Genomic DNA, 19,104 nt, shown 5'->3' with positions numbered 1-19,104 from the left:
CGCTCTATACAGCGAACACATCTCTGCTTCTCAATGTCTGCCTTAGATTTATAGCTTCGGGTATACGCTTCATCTTAAGAGCAATGATATCCATATCGATGATATTATAGATTATTACTTAGTTGATAAACAGAGTGTTCAGCCTGATTTGCATCAGAGAATAAAAGCAAATCTAGGGGCAAGGTCACATATTCTTTATAAGTTCCTTATTAAGCTCAAGGGGTTTGGATTTAATCCAAGCTTTATTGCGATTGATAAGGATCTAGCAGAGATCGGAGCAGTTGGATCAATCTGGCGAGAGGCTACGCATTAGCTTTATTAGTGACACGCGGAGTGCGCTATTAGCATGAAGTTAGAGGACTCTACTAGGCTGGCAACGCATAATCAGTATGAAACAGAGGATGCAACGGTGGTTTAGAAGGATCATCTTGAGATTTGATGGGGATCAATCACAAATAAAAGACCAAAAGAGCATAGATTTAGTAGTAAGTTTCTTTCCCTAGTACCTTGCCCTACGTTTCTAGCAGTATTGATTTTAGAATTGAGTAATATTGATATTTAGGCCCTCGTCAGTTTCAGCGTCTCTTACGTGGTATTTGGCCTATTAAAAATCGAAGGCTTGTTAGGCATATTCCGCCGACACTTCGATGTCCATCCTCTGATTCCTGATCTGAATGGTATTCAATGCCAGCAGAATCTCCATCGAGATTGTGCTCAAGAGGTATATGATTGGTGTCAGCCTCGCGACTATTACCATCTCCGAGCCTACCTCTTTATCAGCCGGTATAAAAAGGATCAATAGATTCTCTGTGCTCGGGCTACTAATCCTGAGAAGATTCCTGTGCTCAAAACAAAAATGATTATAGATTCGCATTGGCGAATGATAAAGCATGACTATCTTCATCGGTTCAATTGGCCTCGAGTTGATCTAGTGGTGGTCAAAAAATAGGTAGTCGGTAAGAAGTATACTGCCTATAACAGTAGTCTAGGGAGTTTAGAAGAGATTCAAAGTAACCTTGGAAGCTTAGTATTGAGAATAGTGGTAGTAATGAGGAATATATATCTAATGATGAATGCTCAAGAAGAATTTACTGAAACTGATTTGCCTTCAATCGTCAGAATCGTCTTATTTAGTCAAATTCATCACATTTTGGTTCTCAAATCCGTGTTTGGAAGTTCCCATTTTTTTCTAGAATTTTTGGATTAACGGGACCGTCGGATAACCGAAATCACGTTAGATAAACTGCACTGAACGACATACCTGCATACGTACGATTCACAGCGATCTTTTGTGATTGTGACTTGGCATGAGGAGAACATCAATTCTGTTACCATCAGCAGAAGTTTGCGTGGACTGACATGGATTACAGTACTACTAAGTAGATTTTCAATTATCATTGGTGTATTATTTCTTCAACATCGCGAAAAGCTATGACTGAAAGATCAGATTGGTCCGAAATGCCAAGAAGGAAATATTCAAAGAGTAGATTAAGGGGCGACGTAGATAGTGCAAAAAAAATTACAATCACGGGAATTCACCGGAAAAACTATTCATTAAAGCAAAACAACCCAAGGCGTAGGTGTAGAGTATCCGCTCACGGAGTAGACCCCCCACAGAGTAAAGCGTGGTTATCCCGTCCTTGAAAGCAAATATCAGGTGGAGCGAGCGGATAACGCCAAGGCCGATAGAGTGAAACATCTTCAAGAAGCGTGCTTGAACCTGTCACTTTTAGACTACCTTAGTTCGTGGGGCTAACCATTGTTCCAAGCTTCTACTGGAGAGAATCCCTTGGACCTCTTGAGTCTCCACAACGTTGACCTTGGTTTAATATGATGGAACTCCACTTAACATTGCAGATACAGCCCCCTGCATTGTTGTCCGAGTCTGATTCGTCTAGTGAAATCTTTGGAGACAGTGATATTGAAAAAAGGACCAGTTCTGGCCTTGCGATGTGGAGCTTGGGACTCCCAAGGTCATGAATTCTTTCATCTAACAGTACTTTGAACTCCGAATGTATTTCTTTTTCTAACGACTAGTTTTTGCGCTAGCTGAAATGGGAATAGGCCGGCCTTGAAGAGCGACTTCTTACTACTCAGGTTCCTATATAAAGAGAGTCAATTCCGCAAATAATGGAGTCTCCCGTTCAAGGGTTCTTTCTTATTCATCTTCTCGCTTCTTCACGATATGAAGTATAGTCTTACAATTGTCGCAGCTTTTGCTGCTCACGTTGCTGCTGTCAGTGTCTCCGGCGCCGCTGAGGGTTTCGCCAAAGGTGTTACTGGTGGTGGTGATGCCACTGCCGTCTATCCTACTAGTATTGCCCAGTTGACCTCATACCTTGGTGATGATGAGGCTCGTGTCATTGTCCTTGACAGAGAGTTCGACTACACTGATTCCGAGGGTACAACCACTGAAACTGGCTGTGCTCCTTGGGGTACTGCTTCTGCCTGTCAGTTGGCTATTAACCAGAACGACTGGTGTGACAACTATGAGTCCGATGCCGCATCTGTCTCTGTGACATAGTAAGCTCTTCAAACTCCAGTTAAGAAAGACTGTTTACTGATGGTATTGGCCTGTAGCTACAACGCTGGTGTTGAAGGTATTACCGTTGGTTCTGATAAGACCATCTTGGGTGTAGGCTCAGAGGGTATCATCAAGGGTAAGGGACTTCGTCTCGTCGGATCTAGCAATGTTATCATCCAGTAAGTGCTCTCAAGATTGCAAGCGGTTCTGATTTCAACATCTAATCATTATCTAGAAACATTGCTATCACCGATCTCAATCCCAAGTACGTCTGGGGTGGCGATGCTATCACTCTTGATGACACTGATCTAGTGTGGATCGATCACGTTACTGTAAGCAAACATTTTGAAGGATTTGGAAGAGCTTTTGTTAATAGCTTCACAGACTGCTCGTATTGGCCGCCAGCACATTGTTCTGGGCACCTCTGCCTCCAACCGTGTGACAATCTCAAACCACTACCTCGACGGTGTGACCGACTACTCTGCCACCTGCGACGGCTACACCTACTGGGGTATATACCTCGATGGATCTAACGATCTGGTGACCCTGAAGGACAGCTACATCTACAGAACTAGCGGCCGTAGTCCCAAGGTCCAGGGCAACACACTCCTCCACGCCGTAAGCTCAATTCTTTAGAAATGAAATAATGGCAGCTCACTAACATCCGATTCAGGTCAACAACTACTGGTATGACAACAGCGGCCATGCCTTCGAGATCGGCTCGGGTGGTTACGTTCTGGCTGAAGGAAACGTCTTCCAGAACGTTGATACCGTTGTCGAGTCTCCTATCGATGGTGACCTGTTCACTTCGCCCGACACGTCTACCAACGAAGACTGCGAGACCTACTTGGGACGTGCTTGCAAGATCAACGGATTTGGTTCTTCTGGAACCTTCGATCAATCTGATGAGGGTTTCTTCAGTGACTTCTCGGGCAAGAACATTGCATCTGCCGACGCCTACACTACTGTCGTATCATACGTCAAAGCTAATGCCGGTCAAGGTAATCTGTAAATGGCTCAAGGCTATATTGGCTCCTGCGTTTGCTGCTTGAAAGAACTGTAAATAGCGGAGGGGTATCGTGACTAGCCACTGATATTATACGTTGAGATCTGAATATGATTAGGCTTAAGCCCACGAAGTGAGAATAATCTCAGTACCTAAGTACCCGAATAAGTGATTACTTGAGAAACGCCCGGGCGTAGAAAAGGGTTTCCTCTCAAACAGACGTTGATTGGTAGTTGCATAGGTCAATACTTGGGCTTAGCTTCACTATAAACACACACGCATTCGTAATGGTAAACAGCACAACATCCGATATACAATCGAGTCCATTCTACCCGATCATCCCGACAATTCCCATCTCCCCTTAATTGACAACGATAAGACCAGGACCAGCAAGGGTCCACTTAGCCACAGAATTTGCATCACCGAACGGTCCCTTGTTCTTCGTCACTGCTGCGATAGTAAGGCCGTTCAATGAATGTTCATCGTATGGGAAAAGAGCCTGGGCGACAACGTCACTTCCATTTCGTGAGACAAAGGTCAAAGGCTCGACAACAGGCAGATTGAGCTGGTTAATGTAGGTCAACCACAAGGTGTTCTCGGTTTCGTTGCCGGGTTCGTTGAATTGGAATGTGATGTTTTCCGATTTCGGGCCCGGAGCGGTGTTGATGGTCAAGGGCTCGTAAGTGCGAAGTGGAATCTCATTGATGTTCGGGCAGCTTCCAGGGACCACGAATCCCTGGATAGCGGTGAAAGCGAAGTTCAGGTCCGAGGTTGTCACGAATGGAAGATCATTTGGGATACGACCCTGCATCACTCGGAACCAACCCTGTTGCTCTCCTTCATTACCAATGACCGATGCAATCTCGCGAGCAAGGTCGACATCTTGACCAAGGGCAAATCTTTCAATCACATCCTGCAAGGTACCAAGAACAACCGATGTGAAGGTGGATGCGAGCAAAATGGCCGAATCAAAGTCCTCAACGGGGAAGGTGTAGACACAGGGCTCAATGGGGCTCTGCTTGAAATGAACCAAGGCATTGTTGGCCCGAATTGCGTGAAGTTCCTCTTGCTGTAGGGGATTTAATCAGTACATATGAAATAATGGGACTCTGTGGCATGGAGATACTCACAGCGAGAATGGCCTGCAGGGAGCGAAGGACAAAGTCACGATCACCACCGTCGGTGAAGCGGTAGCCGTCGATCTTCTCAGTGATGTTTTGGATCAACTCGCCAAAGAAAGCGACCTCAAAGAGCTCGTTGAAAGCAATCAGCTTGAGATTGTTGAGACCTTTGTTGCTGACGACTGGCGGGACAGGACCGTTTGGTAGTGTTCCTTGGGATTTCTGCTCGATGAGAGACAGTTCACTGGGGCTTGGGTATGGCAGACCATTTGGCAGCTCATTTCCAACAGCCGGGAATGGTCCTGTCGGGATTGCAACAGCGAAAAAGATGGAGGTGGCGCTCAGAAGAGCGATGTTTGCAATAAAACGCATGGTAATAGAGAAGTGCATACGCTGATTGAAAAAAAGTGATGAGCAAAGATAGTCACTGGGAAAAAGTACGGCTTAAGTATGCACTGGAAGTATGAAAGAAGAGAAGTAGCAAGGGTGAGGAACTGGAAGATGTAGGACACAGCCTCGAAGTATAGGGAAGGAACCTTTCTATAGGAAAGAGCCCTTGGGTCCCGGGAGCATCACACATTCAAAGACCACAATTTTAGAATAGGAAGTAATTTGATTGGAAATAGAATGCAAAAGATGAAGAATTACAGTGGAGTGTGCTACAGCAAGTCTATAATTAGGTTGAAAAGGACGAAATGAGATACTTGATGTAGGTGGTGTACAAATCCAAGCTGGTCAGCGACACGAAACGCGGGCACCAATATGGAGCATCAGCCCATTAAATCTGGAATCTGGGCATCTTACAGGCCCAGTTCAAAACTTCCAATGTTCTTTTTCTGATGAGGCGCAGTGGACCAAGCTACATTTACTTGAAGTAGTAAATGTGGGGCTCAGGGACTTAAGCCTTGATATGCTTACTTTGAGATCAGATTCAGCATAGCCCAGACCCTTATCCCGTATTGATTTATTTCTGTTTGGATGTGGCCACTCATATAGTTTTGATAAATACTTTACAGGCTGCAATAAACTATTATTGGTGCAGGTTGAAATGGTCTGGAGCCTCGATTACTTTAATTTGGTCCTGCTACGGCCAAGGCTGCCCAGATATTCTTTAGATCCATGGATAATTTTCAAAGAGAATCTCGGTTTAAATTGTGAATATTTTGACATTCAGCGTGCCCGTTATAGTAAGACCTTGAAAGTAGAATTACTGGATCTTCAATTGCATGTTGTACAGTTCGGACCAACTCGCCTAAATTGGAACGCTGGAAAATTGTTTTACCGTTACTGAGAAATGTTCTCGGTTTTCATGGGATAATAATCTAGATCTGCAACCTTGAAACTACATGTCCATCCCTTAATGTTCGGATGATTCTAAGGTTGTTTCAGCACCTTAGGTTCTGGATAGATGATCCCGAGGTCTGACCTATCGCGGGTTAAATCGATATGGATTAAATTTATTATGAAACAAACTAGTAAGTCATTCCGTACTTATCAATCACCTCGGGTCCAACTTCCCGAAAGACCAAGAGTATGCGAGGACCCGTTGAAAGTGGTAAATAGATGTCTGGTCTAAGGATCAGTTAACTATGATGATCCACTCAGAGCCAAGATTACATAATATGGCGTCATGTATAATTCCCAGATATGGTGAGTTTATACTCCGTACTTACCCCGCACATGATATGTACCGGATTTTCTATGCCAGTTCCTGACGTTCTTCTTCTGTATTAGTGCTCACCCCATTGCTGCTTTTGGTCCCTGAGTAGAACTGAGCACGCCTCTGGGCATTATGCTCCCTGATCTGCTCAGTGAGGATTCGGCTTGACCAATACACAAAGAATAATCCTTTTTGGGCCCCACTGCCAAGCACTTAACATGTATAAAAACATATATTTCACATACTGATTTCTCCAATAGAAACAATTCAAAATCGAATTAGGACTCTGGTATTGATCGCAGCCCTCAACTTTACCCTACGTCTATCATCAAGCATTTGTTGCTGTTTCTTCCCTCTCCAGTCAGTATGAACTCTTCCACTAAGAATGCGCGCGAAGTCATCGGTGCAAGATTTCCCGGAAGCATTGCTACTTCACTCACCATATTGGATATTAGGTATTAGTTATGCTGTTAAGTTTTCTCTTAGCTAACTCTATGGGTATCTTAATAATAAAATAACGCAAAACTACACCACCCGAAAGAAACCCAAGCAAGATTGAAGAAAGAAAAGAAAAAAAAACACTAAAACTAAAGCTGAGATATCATCCCACCTTTGGTTAAGGCAACCGAAATGGTAGGAATACCCGGCCCTGTACGCATGGAAAATGTATTGCGCATGGATGCACCTGATAAACGGTGACCGACGGGTGCTATTCTCTGGATGGCGTTTTCTGAAAACCAAGGCCCCCATGGTTGTCCATCCTCCTTCATCAATTGGATATCCATTTTGCAAGTTCTCAGCTTCTATGTGGTACAGTTGGCGTATAACACATTTGTCGTGTTGAGAATTGGTCGATATGTGAGGCAATTGCTGCTAAGGTACAACCACTCACACATAAACACAGTAAACACATCACTTCCAGTGTCGTTTAAGATCAATATCTCGATGTATTGATTGTTACCTCCTTCAAGAAGGGGCAGACACATCCGGGCTTTGATCTAAAGCCAAAAGGTTAGGCAATCAAAAAAAAAGATAGTCAAGAGAAGAAAAGCTTACTCACCTCATGCATAGAATTCGTAGTGCTAATCCCTTAGGTGGCATTTTTCTGCATTGCTTGGTTTAATGGACGTTGGTTACCATGCTGTTTCGTATTAGCAATGATAAAGTAATCCATGTTAGTTCTAACTTACCTCATGGAAGGATGGTTGTTTTGTTGCTAGACATTCTTCATAGTTGGTTACTCGGCGTCCGCCTGAAACCCAAACATCGTCATCGGTAGTGACAGCACCATTTTCATAGAGTTCAATAACTAGTTGGATATTCATCTCTTGGCGATGTCCGTAAATAGGATCGGTGAGGTCAAGCACATGCTTCAAGAAGGCCACTCTCTCCTCAACAGTAGGGGGTGGTGGAAGGATATAGGGTGGAGCTTTGAGATCGCTATAGTAGGGTTCGGAATTCGACATTTTGAATCGAATAAAGAAGGGGAAAGATAATAATGAAAAAAACCTCGGAGTAGATAAACGCGTAAAATAAAGTAGTTACTGTGTACAATAATAACAATATAGGCTAACCTAATATAGACTAATTGATAAATAAGATTTATATAATAATAATTCATTAATTGAATCTAACTTAATATAGACTAGTGTTGGACTAGTGATCGGTGGCGATCCTCTTTCATCTCTGCAACTACATAATGGGTCAAAAGTCTGTTCACACTCCCGCATTTTAGCGCGTTTTTTTCGCGTCGTCTATACTCGCCTTTTTAATTTTCGTTTATTTCACTAACCATGGCTCCGTTTGGCACAGAAATTAGTGAAAACCGTGGCAAAAATCAAGAGCTATCTACTGAAAAACTCTCTGCAATTATCTCTAGCCTCAAGAATGGTGTATCGCCCTCTAAAATTGTTGCTATTCATGGCTGCTCCCGCAAGACAATCTACAATACTCGCGATCGCTACGAAGCCACCAAAACGCTTGAATCTTGCCCTCAAATTGGACACCCCTATCTATAATGGAACCACTAAACTTTGGATTTATTTAAAAGCGCGTCGACATCCATTTTGGAGCTATAGATGACTTGCTGTAAATACCGATTTTCACCCCTCCCGATCAACATTACAGAAATCTTTAAGACTTATCACCTAACTAAACGATGCCGAAAGAATAAAATATCTCTTGGCCCTCTTCTTGCGAAAGACCGACTTGAATTTGCTCAAAAATGGCGTCAGGATGTGGATTGGAAGAAATGGATCTTCTCGGACGAATGTTTGGTTCAAAGAACATCAAATTCTGATGTCCAATAGGCTTGGATATTGAAATCGGAGACTTACTTAAGTCAATTTATCAATCCTAAAGCCCATGTGAAGGATATTTCGCAGATGGTATGGGCTTGTATATAGATTAATGATCGTTCAAAGTTGGTGGTTATGGAGCGTGATTCTAGGTCTAAAGGTAAAGGATTTATATAAAAGCCCTAGAAAAGGGCCTTTTACCACACTATGAGGATGTTGATATATTTCAGCAGGATAATGCTAGAATTCATACATCACAGGAAGCAGGAAGGTGGTTTCGATGTTGGAGGATTCTTCTTGAAAAATGGCCTGCACGATCGCCTGATATGAGCCCTATCGAACCATGTTGGTACCTTCTAAAGTGTAAATTAAGAAAGCTACACCCCGAATTAGTCGAAATGGGCCAAACTGCAGCTGATTGGGCCTATTTTAAGGCCTGTATTTGCGAAGCTTGGGATGCCATTCCACAGGCGACGATTGATAGCCTAATTAGGTCTATGCCATGTAGATTGGCCGCTGTACGTAATTCTAGGGGATATTATACTAAATAGTGAATAAAATTCTGTTCTCCTGTCATTTTCCTATATAAATATATATACTATACAGCTATAGCTATAATATTGGTGTAGATATAGGTGGTTGAAGTAATTATATATATTTGGGGTGGGTGGGGCTAATTCCCGTGTGTGTACAGACTTATGACCTATAACGTACCTAATCAATCATCTTTCTACTTTGAGAGCTAAAAATGTCGAATTCCGAACCCTACCTTAGCGATTTCAAAGCTCCACTCTATATCCCTCCACCACCCCCACCACTCCCTACTGTTGAGGAGAGAGTGGCCTTCTTGAAGCGTGTGCTTGACCCCACAGATCCTATTAACGGACATCGCCAAGAGATGAATATCCAACTAGTTATTGAACTCTATGAAAATGGTGCTATCACTACCGATGACGATGTTTGGGTTTCAGGCGGACGCCGAGTAGCAACTATGAAGAATGTCTAGCAACAAAACAACCATCCATGAGGTAAGCAAGACCTAACATGGATTACTTTATCGTTGCTAATACGAAACAGCATGCTAACCAAAAACCAAATCACCAATAAACAGTGACCTATAGGTTATCTAGGTAGACTAGGGGGTCAGTGATATGCGATGGTCGCTACAATCTGCCATCTGGGCATCAACTTGGAATAAGATATTTTTAAATTCCACAGTATTTTTTTTGTACGTGTGATGGTCTTGATCCCTGTGATTAGCCATAGATTTAAAGCTTCATGATATGATAGTTTATTATGTTGTCTTGGTTTAATATTTCATTGAATATATTCTAAGATTGGTGTGACTATTTTGTGCCGAGAAGTGTTTATTGGGGAGGATGAGTCAATCTCGCCGCTGGCTATCATCATAAGATAGTTCTGACGTAAAGCCTGTGATGCCTTAGGTGAGGAAGAGAATGGACCAAGCGGACCCTTTCCAACTTAGAACGTTGAGTGGTACGCGAGACCTTGTACATTTATAGTACCTCTAACCGAAAACGTTAGTGTTCCGATTGCTTTGAAGAGGTGCTTCTCAATCTCATATTAGTATATTGAATATTTATATAGGATATAAATCGCTTAATTATAGCTAGAAAAGCAAAAGAAAATACTATAAAATAAAAGATATAGGAAAAGGCTTAAAAATATGTTCAAGAACAGATTTGCGAGTAGCTTTAGGAGCAGGTTCAGAAGCAGATTTTGGTAGAAAATGATCTAATAATAGCGTTAATAGAGAGATTGTCGGAACATGAGCCTGAGCCTAGACTGAAATTTACTCAGTGAGCCTGACCCTGAGCGCCCTCATAAAAGCGGCGGCACCTAAAATAGGAAAGCCTTAGCATAGAAAAAACGGTACGTAAAGCTAACTAGGTGTTTCAACATGTTCAAAAAACAAGGCCAGGTAACAACCAATAATAGGTACTACGACGTACACAGTATCCATAATAAAAATTGACCTGCGCAGTACATCTTACATCGGAATTTGCCGCCTCCCCGCAGGCGGATCGTTTCCCCACTGATCTGGCCCAATGATCAGCTACAGCTTAGCAATCGGGGCTGGACTTGTCCATCAGTAATGAAGCTGACAAAACCAATTCCCGAGCTTCAATTTTCAATTTCTAGAAGTGCGGGGTGATACTTTATAACTCTCGCCCCCGACTTTCTCTTTTTCTCCCCTTCCTCTTGTCCCTTGTATTACACTTCATTTCTTTCCTGATTTTGACAATCAACGACATCATGGGTGAATGCCCAGTTCACAAATTCGACGCCAATGTTGCTGGCGGTGGTACTAGAAACCCTGACTGGTGGCCAGAGCAGTTGAGGTTGAATATTCTGCGTCAACATACTGAATCTACCAACCCAATGAGCAAGGATTTCGACTATGCTACCGCCTTCAAGAATCTCGACTACTATGCCCTTAAGAAGGATCTGAACGACCTGATGACCGACTCCCAGGACTGGTGGCCGGCCGACTTTGGCCACTATGGTGGTCTATTTGTTCGTATGGCCTGGCACGGTTCTGGTACTTATCGTGTGTTTGACGGCCGTGGCGGCGGTGGTCAGGGACAACAGCGTTTCGCCCCACTTAACAGCTGGCCAGACAACGTCAGTTTAGATAAGGCCCGCCGTCTTCTGTGGCCCATCAAGCAAAAGTATGGTAACAAGATCTCCTGGGCTGATTTATTACTTCTCACCGGCAATGTCGCCCTCGAGTCCATGGGTTTCAAGACCTTTGGTTTCGCAGGTGGCCGTCCCGACTCCTGGGAGGCCGATGAGTCTGTATATTGGGGTGGTGAAACCGTTTGGTTCACCAATGATGCCCGCTACAAGGCCTACAATGAAAAGGACAAGGTCAAGCAGAGCGACATCCGCACTCGTGACCCAGAGGACCCCTTGGCCGCTGTGGTCATGGGTTTGATCTATGTCAACCCTGAGGGCCCAGATGGCGTTCCTGATCCCGTTGCCTCAGCTCGAGATATTCGTATCACTTTCAGCCGCATGGCTATGAATGATGAGGAGACTGTTGCTCTGATTGCTGGTGGTCACACCTTCGGTAAGACTCACGGTGCCGCACCCGCAGATAACGTCGGTGCGGAGCCTGAGGCTGCCGGCATTGAGTCGCAGGGTCTTGGCTGGAAAAACAAGCACGCCTCTGGCAAGGGTGCCGATGCCATCACCAGTGGTCTGGAGGTCACCTGGACCAAGACCCCCACAAAGTGGAGCAACAACTTCCTGGAGTACCTGTTCAAGTATGAGTGGGAACCGACCAAGTCCCCCGCCGGCGCAAACCAGTGGACCGCTAAGAACGCTGACGACATAATCCCCCATGCCTTCGACGCCACGAAAAAGCAGAAGCCCCGTATGTTGACAAGCGATCTGGCTCTACGCTTCGATCCGGAGTACGAAAAGATAGCACGTCGCTTCCTTGCCAACCCTGACCAGCTGGTCGATGCTTTCGCTCGTGCCTGGTTCAAGTTGCTGCACCGTGATATGGGTCCACGTGCCCGCTGGCTCGGCCCCGAGATCCCAAGCGAGACCCTGCTCTGGGAGGATCCCATCCCCACACCTAACCACCCCTTGATCGACGGCGAGGACATTGCCGAGCTGAAGCACAACATTCTGGCTTCCGGTATCGACCCTACAGCCTTCATCTCCACTGCCTGGGCTTCGGCCTCCACCTTCCGAGGTGGTGACAAGCGTGGTGGAGCCAACGGTGCGCGCATCAGACTCGCACCCCAGAACCAATGGGAGGTCAACAACCCACCCCAGCTCCAGAAAGTCCTCAAGGCCCTCGAGGATATCCAGAAGCGATACAACACCACCCAGAAGGGTAACAAGCGCGTGTCGCTGGCTGATCTTATTGTTCTCGCCGGTAGCGCTGCCCTCGAAAAGGCCGCTGGTATTCCCGTCCCCTTCACACCCGGTCGCGGAGACGCCACAGAAGAACAGACCGACGTTGACTCCTTCCGCTGGCTCGAGCCGTTTGCGGACGGCTTCCGCAACTACGGAAAGTCTACCGGGCGTGTGCGTAGCGAGCAGATTCTCGTTGACCGAGCACAGCTTCTAACGCTCTCCGCACCCGAACTTGCCGTCCTAGTCGGTGGTCTGCGCGTCCTGAACACCAACTGGGATAATTCCCCAGCCGGAGTCTTCACCAAGCGACCTGGCCAGCTAACCAACGACTTCTTCGTCAACTTGTTGGACATGAACACAGTCTGGAAGCCTACCAGCTCCGAAAACGAGACTTTCGAGGGTCTCGACCGTAAGACCGGCAGCAAAAAGTGGACCGCTACACGTGTGGATCTGATATTCGGTCACCACGCTGAACTGCGCGCTCTGTCTGAGCTTTATGGTAGCTTTGACGGCCAGTCTAAGTTCGTCACTGATTTCGTGGCTGCTTGGACCAAGGTCATGAATCTTGACCGGTTCGACGTGGTCTATCACCCACCTACACCAACTGGTCGCCAGACTCGCCTATAATTGTATGAAGTTAAAACTTGACCAAAGTTATGTGTTCAATTATTGAGTTATGAAGATTGATATGTTTCAAATCCAATGAATTAGCCTTGTTTTCACCTTTTTTTTTTTCTCAAGATATTGTAGCAACACCGGAATTTTTAGGAACAAGCAACGTTAGAAATAAAACCTAAATCCTAATCTCGTCGATAGATCAATACCTACCGAAAGAACAGTCGAAAGCGTCTAGTTACAGACTACCTCCAGTGAGCTCGCCTTTCATACTCATACTGCTCCTCAGTATAAGAGTCCCACTCATTTTTCATAGTACGTGCATCAACAGAGCTCCTAGTGCCCTGTTCTTGAAGAAGTTGTCCACGAAATTCAACTCTCATCCAATTAAATTCACCCTCGATACATCCATCACCCAAAAAGGTGATGTGGCCGAAATTGGCGTTCCCATAATGACTTGCATTCTCGTGTTCCCTGCCCCTCCAAGTGAAAGACACGGACTGATGAGATGAAGTCATGGGCCGTTTATCAAAATGCATGATTCTCTCGATGATGCCGACGCTGAATTTTCCCCAGAGCTGGCAGCCATCAAGTGTCAACGTCAGGAAGAAATCCTCGTCGTTAAAGCTCCATTCTTGAAAAGATGTTCAAGTGAGATTATAGTCGCCGTTGAGAAGTCTAAGTGGAGGAAGGGGTCTATCATTATAAATCTCTTCATCTTCTTCCTCATACTGCTCCTGAGTGATATATGAAGCCCACTCATTCCTCATAGTGCGCGCATCAACAGCACTCCTAGTGCCCTGTCCTTGTCTTCAATGCGCACAATTCCCCGTATGATGCTAAAATAAAACTTGCCCCAGAGCGTGTTGCCATCAAGGGTTAAAGTCAAGATAGATCGATTTCCTCGTAGCCCCAGTTTCCAGAAATCCAAGAGAGAGTGTAGTCGCCATTAAGTAGTCCAAGTGGAGGAAGTTCTTCGTTAAAATTTTCTTGAGCCGCATACTCCGTATAAGGCTGGGTACCACGGCGAGCTGTCTGCTTGTTCCGAGGAGCAGGCGCAGGCGTATCCTCGACGTCCATGACATCCTCCACAGGAGCAGCCATCGCCTTCTTCGAAGCAGCGTTAGAAGCAACAGGCCGCTGCACCGACTCACCCCCATCAACAACATCAATATTTCTCTTCCCACCAGCCATAAACACACACACACACACACACACATAGTAACTTTAGCTGAACTAGCCGTCACCGCAGTCGGCGTAGCTTGAGCATTCTTACTGTCCCCTCTCCTTATTCTTCGACTCCTCCGCAAAAGCAGCCTCAAGCTGATTAATCTCAGTGGGTACAATCAAATTCCCATGTCTCGCCGCGTCATGAAGTATTACATGTGCAACAGCCTTAACCTTAGAAGCTTTGAGTCCACAGTATTTCAGTTGAGCTTCAAGCCAATGCCATCGCAGAATTTTCATTGTAGCCTCCATTTGCGGCATATTCTTTTATTTCGGCTGCTGAGGCGCGGAAGTGTAGATTTCCGAAGCTGGATTTTGCGAATAAGACACAGTGTTTGTAGTCGAAGCGTCTTTTGAGCTTTCAGATGCCATTTTTTATGGAGTTCGGTGCTTCCACGGGCTTCGGGTTCGCCATTAGGTTAGTTTGAAGGTGTAATTGGGCCGTCATTGAATAGAACGTTGGTTGACACTTCCAGAGTTGAAACTTGAGCTTGGATGGATGATGTAAATGTAAATGTAAATTTAAATGTAAATTTCATTAATTCCACTGGAGGCTAGACCGGAGCCTTCCACTATACTAAATCATATTCAGTCCCATGATAATAACTATCAGACAGAAGAGCTCATTACAAGACATCAGATGACATAAATGGCATGACAGCGAAGGGACTTCAAGAAGCACAATCAGCTGCACAGGGGGTAGGGGTAGGGGTGGTAGCACAAATGTAAAGCTTACAAGCCTTGAAAAACTCCAAACTCGAAGCGCAAACCGTCTAGAACCATACAATTCCGGCTACCAAGCCGATTACGACAGCCATACAGCTGCCTTGTAGTTCAGGGGAATGCCGCCCTGCGGCATCGGTGGACTGCTGTTCACCAGGCACAATGTGGGACTTGGGGGTTTGCACCGCGGTGGAATTCGAGGCGTTGGTGAGAGGCCTCGGGGGGATTGACGTATTCAACAGATTGAGAGACTGGGGTATCATGTGGATTATTGACTCGATGTAATTTGAGCCGTGGATTAATGCAGGTATATAAGGGGCGTCCTTTGCGATGTCCCATAGGCTAATTGCAGCTCGGCAGGCCTGCTGCCACGCACTGTACTGGTATAGAACCTGCAGTTCTGATTTCTCTGTCGTGGATGTATTTGATTTGATCGGAGTATTTGAAGCATGATCGGGCTGTTTGTTGTAGGAGGTTTGTAAAGGGGGGCGAGTGGAAGATGTGATTGTTGGGTCCAGACTGGCTGTCTTTGCAGTGACATTACGACTGGAAAAATGTGTGAAGAGTTGATAGCCATCTAGCTGTTGAATGAAGTATGTGCGGAATGCGCGAGCTCTTCTGCTGAATAGGAAAGAAGATTCCGAAGCATAGGATGAGCGGCTCTCATTTGCAACGGTCGCAGTTTCGCTGAATATCGTCGATGCCCCATTACCCCATCTTGACGATCGCGGTATGCGATTCCCACACGGATGAGGTAGCGCAGGTTTATACCATGACTTGCGAGTGTCACTCAGAAGTGAATCGGAGGGAATGTCGACATTATCCTGGATAAGAGGGACTTCTGAAAAAAAACGGTTAACTCCGGGAAACTCCGCCACTGTAAGTCGTGCAGGTGATACATACGACGAGCGCCACTGGCAAAGGGAAAATCTGCCAGCTTGAGGTTGTAGATATTTGACAAAGATGGTACCAGGGTGAGGAGGGAAAAGACAATCAGAGCCAGAAGAGGGAGTGCGCCTGGTTTATCAAGCCCCGGGCGCATTGTCCAGGCTCGCCGGTCAAAGGCCGGCCAGAGTTCAGCTCAAACTTGAGATTCAAGGAAATACTACTGAATCAACGCCATCGAGGAGAAAAGTGCGGTGGTGCGACAATCAATGTTTTGGGATTTCACGGGAGGCGTTTTAGCTCGAGTAAGAGTTCAGACGCGCTAGCACTCAACTAGTAAGGGTAAGGAGTAAGATAGAGAAGAGCAACCACCACTTAACCTAAAATCGATCAGAGAAGATGTAGAAAGGAAGATTCGAGGAATGCGACAAAAGCTTAGCCTAGAATGTCACTGACACTATCATATCTCTGTCTTGGCTTCTTTTTCTTTGCATGACGTCGATGACGGTCGCATAGGTAACGGTTGCAGCGGTACTTTGTACCTGGACTACCTCTAGTACACGGATTATCTACGTGGAAATGATCGTTCATCACCGGGCATTCGGCATTCGGCATTCGACATTTTATATAATTTTAGGATTCTGGTTTTCTCTCAACAAATTCTAAGAATCTGAGCCTGAAATAACAGGCATTGATTACTTGATCAGCTGATCAGCCGTGATCGGCGCTACTTCGGGGTATCTTCCCAAGTCATATTTGTCTGTACTCGTCCGAAAACTCTCATACTTTGACTTTGACTCTGAACTGGATCAGAAAATATTATTAACACGCTATATAGCAGTGCTGCTATATACTAAGTTGAGAGAGCGTCAATCATCATACATGTACAATTAAGTTAATTCAGCCCAAGTCCCCAAAATGGATGTTGTGGCATGGTGCAAACAATAAACCCACCCGTTCTATCCCGTAAGGAGTAACCAGTACTCCGATCATAGCTTCGACAAACCACCTGGAAAGTCTAAGCGAGCAAATCCCTAAAAAACGCCCCATTTTGAAACACCCAGCTTCGAGCAGGTGAATCAAGGAAAGAAGGCAACCAACTGGGAAGTGGTAAATTGGTATTACTAGTGACCTTCTCCCCACCTTGGCTGTACATGGAAACCAATGCATGCTCCAGTTGGAAAACATTGACACTGCCAACAGTGCCTGCCGCAGTCAATGTTCCTGGCGCGTAATCCACTTCAACTATGTCCGGATATTGGTTGCACGCTGTGGCACGCACTGTTCCGTGAAACCCTTCCATGATCCTCATGGCTTTCCTGGCCAGTGCATATCTGGGAGCTTGCTGACAGATCACGTTGTATCCGTTGAAGAATGCCGCGTAACTATATTGCAGTCCCGGGTCGGAGCTGACCTGGATCCCGTTTGCTGCAAGAATGTCCCTGTCGGCTTGGATGGACAACAAACATACCCCAAGACATGTCAGTGCCTCTGTCATGAATGTTGGAAATAGAAACAGGTTGTCACCAGCTTCGCTCCTCTCATCTGGTGGCAGCATATAGAGCTTGTGGATCGAGCTAATCACCCCGCAGGTCTCTTTCATCAGAGACCGTCGATGAGACAGGGCAAGAAGATCACCTCTGTAATTCGGGCGTCCATCCTTGGGCTGACGAAGATTGTTGCAGGGGTCGGCGAATGCTTTGTATAGCGCGGCCTTTGTGGAAACGACAAACATATGCAGTAAGCTTCTCTTGCCGGTGATGGTGGGATCCACGGCGTCCCAAGTTGTGTCCGCATTATCGAGCCAAAATGCAGGTGGCAATTGATCAAGAATAACCTCCTGGAAACGCTGAGAAAAGTCGGCGACAACAATCGGGTCGAGTTGGTCGCTTCTCCAGGAAGGTGGACTCATGAAAGCGGTCATATATCGCGCTAATTTGATATGAACGACTCGGCTTGTGAATGGTGTAAGTATATAAGGGCTGACTGTATATGCCTGCAGATTATCATGGGGAAGATCAATGTCAAAATAACCCTCGGGGATGAGTGGCCAGTGTCCAAAAAATGAAGACATGAATCTGTTGAAATGTTAGGATCGTCTCCTCCAGGCAATCTTGGAAAGAATTCACATACCTATCCCAGACGTACAAAGACCAAAAGGTTCGTCTGCGATATTCCAAATCTAATTCACTGATAATAATGCCTGGGTCCTTTAGATGCAAACCAACTTCATGCGCATCCTTGATCGCAGCACTTAGAACAGACCAGGCTTCTCTTATTTTGGCGTAATTCTTCAGATAGCACACATTGAAGAATCTTTGCTGAACCGTGATAGTGGAGGGAGGATGAGGTGCCCGAGCTGTATCGATTTGGTCTGCTGTTGCGTAGAGCCATTCCTCCAACTCACTCAGATGCGTATGCACAACTCCCTTGGTAGGGTACTTTGGATGTGGTAGACACTGACAACTAAGCAGACACATGCGAATAATAAGCAGGCCGAAGTCGCAATCGTCGCCTGGAGATGAGACGACTGTTTGAAAGTCGTTATTTTCCTGGGAGATCCACCATGAGTTGTATCTTGTTTGGAATGCCAGGGGGTGTATGATCTCATAAATGCGATTCATCTCATTAAGGAACATTCCAGTCAAGAAGTCGGCTACGGATCGCTCTGGCCAAATCCTTCGTGGGCGCAATGATCGTGAGAGTGAGTGTGCAGGCGACAAGCTGGAGGATGATTTGCTAGTCTTTTTTGGTGGTATCGGGGATGTGGCGCTGATTTGGTAGTTAGAATACAGGAACGAGGCTGGCAGGACGGGAGGATGAGGATTGCAGGATCGACGAACAGGTTGTCATAGTGTGTAGCCGGAAATAAGATCTTTGTATCCAAATTTGGCAAGTAGCCCAGAGCCTCCAAAGAATCTACACCTTTCTCATTTGGTTCGGAATCATAAGATGATAGGGTTGTTGACGTGTCTCTTTCGCGATTTTGATCAGTGCCAGTTGAACTCGAACGACGTCCAGCGGGGTAACTGCGGCCTCTGCTAATGCCTCTCTGGGAGTATAGGTTGGAATAAATGCAAGCATGCTCTACCCCACGACTGATGCAATGGTTGCATGGTTTTTGGCGATTGCACTAGAGAGTAATCATCAGT

General features: G+C 45.6%; 9 protein-coding genes across 9 annotated transcripts; 3 read left to right on the top strand and 6 right to left on the bottom strand.

Annotated features, from left to right (window-relative positions):
- Positions 1-2,185: 2,185 nt before the first annotated feature.
- On the top strand, positions 2,186-3,536 carry N7495_005728 (polysaccharide lyase family 1 protein; the record flags this gene model as incomplete). Its single annotated transcript, XM_057208379.1, has 5 exons — positions 2,186-2,523; positions 2,581-2,703; positions 2,760-2,856; positions 2,909-3,142; positions 3,198-3,536. 5 exons carry the CDS (start codon positions 2,186-2,188, stop codon positions 3,534-3,536), a joined length of 1,131 nt encoding a protein of 376 aa, XP_057062153.1.
- A 355-nt stretch (positions 3,537-3,891) lies between these two features.
- Positions 3,892-5,023, bottom strand: N7495_005727 (putative sexual development protein (LsdA); the record flags this gene model as incomplete). Its single annotated transcript, XM_057208378.1, has 2 exons — positions 3,892-4,599; positions 4,661-5,023. 2 exons carry the CDS (start codon positions 5,021-5,023, stop codon positions 3,892-3,894), a joined length of 1,071 nt encoding a protein of 356 aa, XP_057062152.1.
- A 1,875-nt stretch (positions 5,024-6,898) lies between these two features.
- N7495_005726 (uncharacterized protein) lies at positions 6,899-7,096 on the bottom strand (the record flags this gene model as incomplete). Its single annotated transcript, XM_057208377.1, has 1 exon — positions 6,899-7,096. One exon carries the CDS (start codon positions 7,094-7,096, stop codon positions 6,899-6,901), a length of 198 nt encoding a protein of 65 aa, XP_057062151.1.
- A 396-nt stretch (positions 7,097-7,492) lies between these two features.
- Positions 7,493-7,777, bottom strand: N7495_005725 (uncharacterized protein; the record flags this gene model as incomplete). The annotated part of the gene is made up of 1 exon (XM_057208376.1): positions 7,493-7,777. The coding sequence occupies one exon, from the start codon at positions 7,775-7,777 to the stop codon at positions 7,493-7,495; it is 285 nt and encodes a 94-aa protein (XP_057062150.1).
- A 3,108-nt stretch (positions 7,778-10,885) lies between these two features.
- On the top strand, positions 10,886-13,129 carry cat2 (bifunctional catalase-peroxidase Cat2; the record flags this gene model as incomplete). Its single annotated transcript, XM_057208375.1, has 1 exon — positions 10,886-13,129. One exon carries the CDS (start codon positions 10,886-10,888, stop codon positions 13,127-13,129), a length of 2,244 nt encoding a protein of 747 aa, XP_057062149.1.
- Positions 13,130-13,650: 521 nt separating this feature from the next.
- Positions 13,651-13,869, top strand: N7495_005723 (uncharacterized protein; the record flags this gene model as incomplete). The annotated part of the gene is made up of 1 exon (XM_057208374.1): positions 13,651-13,869. One exon carries the CDS (start codon positions 13,651-13,653, stop codon positions 13,867-13,869), a length of 219 nt encoding a protein of 72 aa, XP_057062148.1.
- A 133-nt stretch (positions 13,870-14,002) lies between these two features.
- On the bottom strand, positions 14,003-14,596 carry N7495_005722 (uncharacterized protein; the record flags this gene model as incomplete). The annotated part of the gene is made up of 2 exons (XM_057208373.1): positions 14,003-14,342; positions 14,394-14,596. 2 exons carry the CDS (start codon positions 14,594-14,596, stop codon positions 14,003-14,005), a joined length of 543 nt encoding a protein of 180 aa, XP_057062147.1.
- A 521-nt stretch (positions 14,597-15,117) lies between these two features.
- On the bottom strand, positions 15,118-16,109 carry N7495_005721 (uncharacterized protein; the record flags this gene model as incomplete). The annotated part of the gene is made up of 2 exons (XM_057208372.1): positions 15,118-15,908; positions 15,971-16,109. The coding sequence occupies 2 exons, from the start codon at positions 16,107-16,109 to the stop codon at positions 15,118-15,120; spliced, it is 930 nt and encodes a 309-aa protein (XP_057062146.1).
- Positions 16,110-16,970: 861 nt separating this feature from the next.
- Positions 16,971-18,591, bottom strand: N7495_005720 (fungal specific transcription factor domain-containing protein; the record flags this gene model as incomplete). The annotated part of the gene is made up of 2 exons (XM_057208371.1): positions 16,971-18,030; positions 18,086-18,591. The coding sequence occupies 2 exons, from the start codon at positions 18,589-18,591 to the stop codon at positions 16,971-16,973; spliced, it is 1,566 nt and encodes a 521-aa protein (XP_057062145.1).
- Between the last annotated feature and the right edge of the window lie 513 nt (positions 18,592-19,104).

Source organism: Penicillium taxi, assembly GCF_028828555.1.
Source record: "Penicillium taxi strain IBT 34144 chromosome Unknown utg000004l_segment0_segment0, whole genome shotgun sequence".
Lineage (NCBI taxonomy): Eukaryota > Fungi > Ascomycota > Eurotiomycetes > Eurotiales > Aspergillaceae > Penicillium > Penicillium taxi.
Note: the sequence above shows the minus strand (reverse complement) of the source record. Positions and strands in the feature narration are given on the sequence as shown.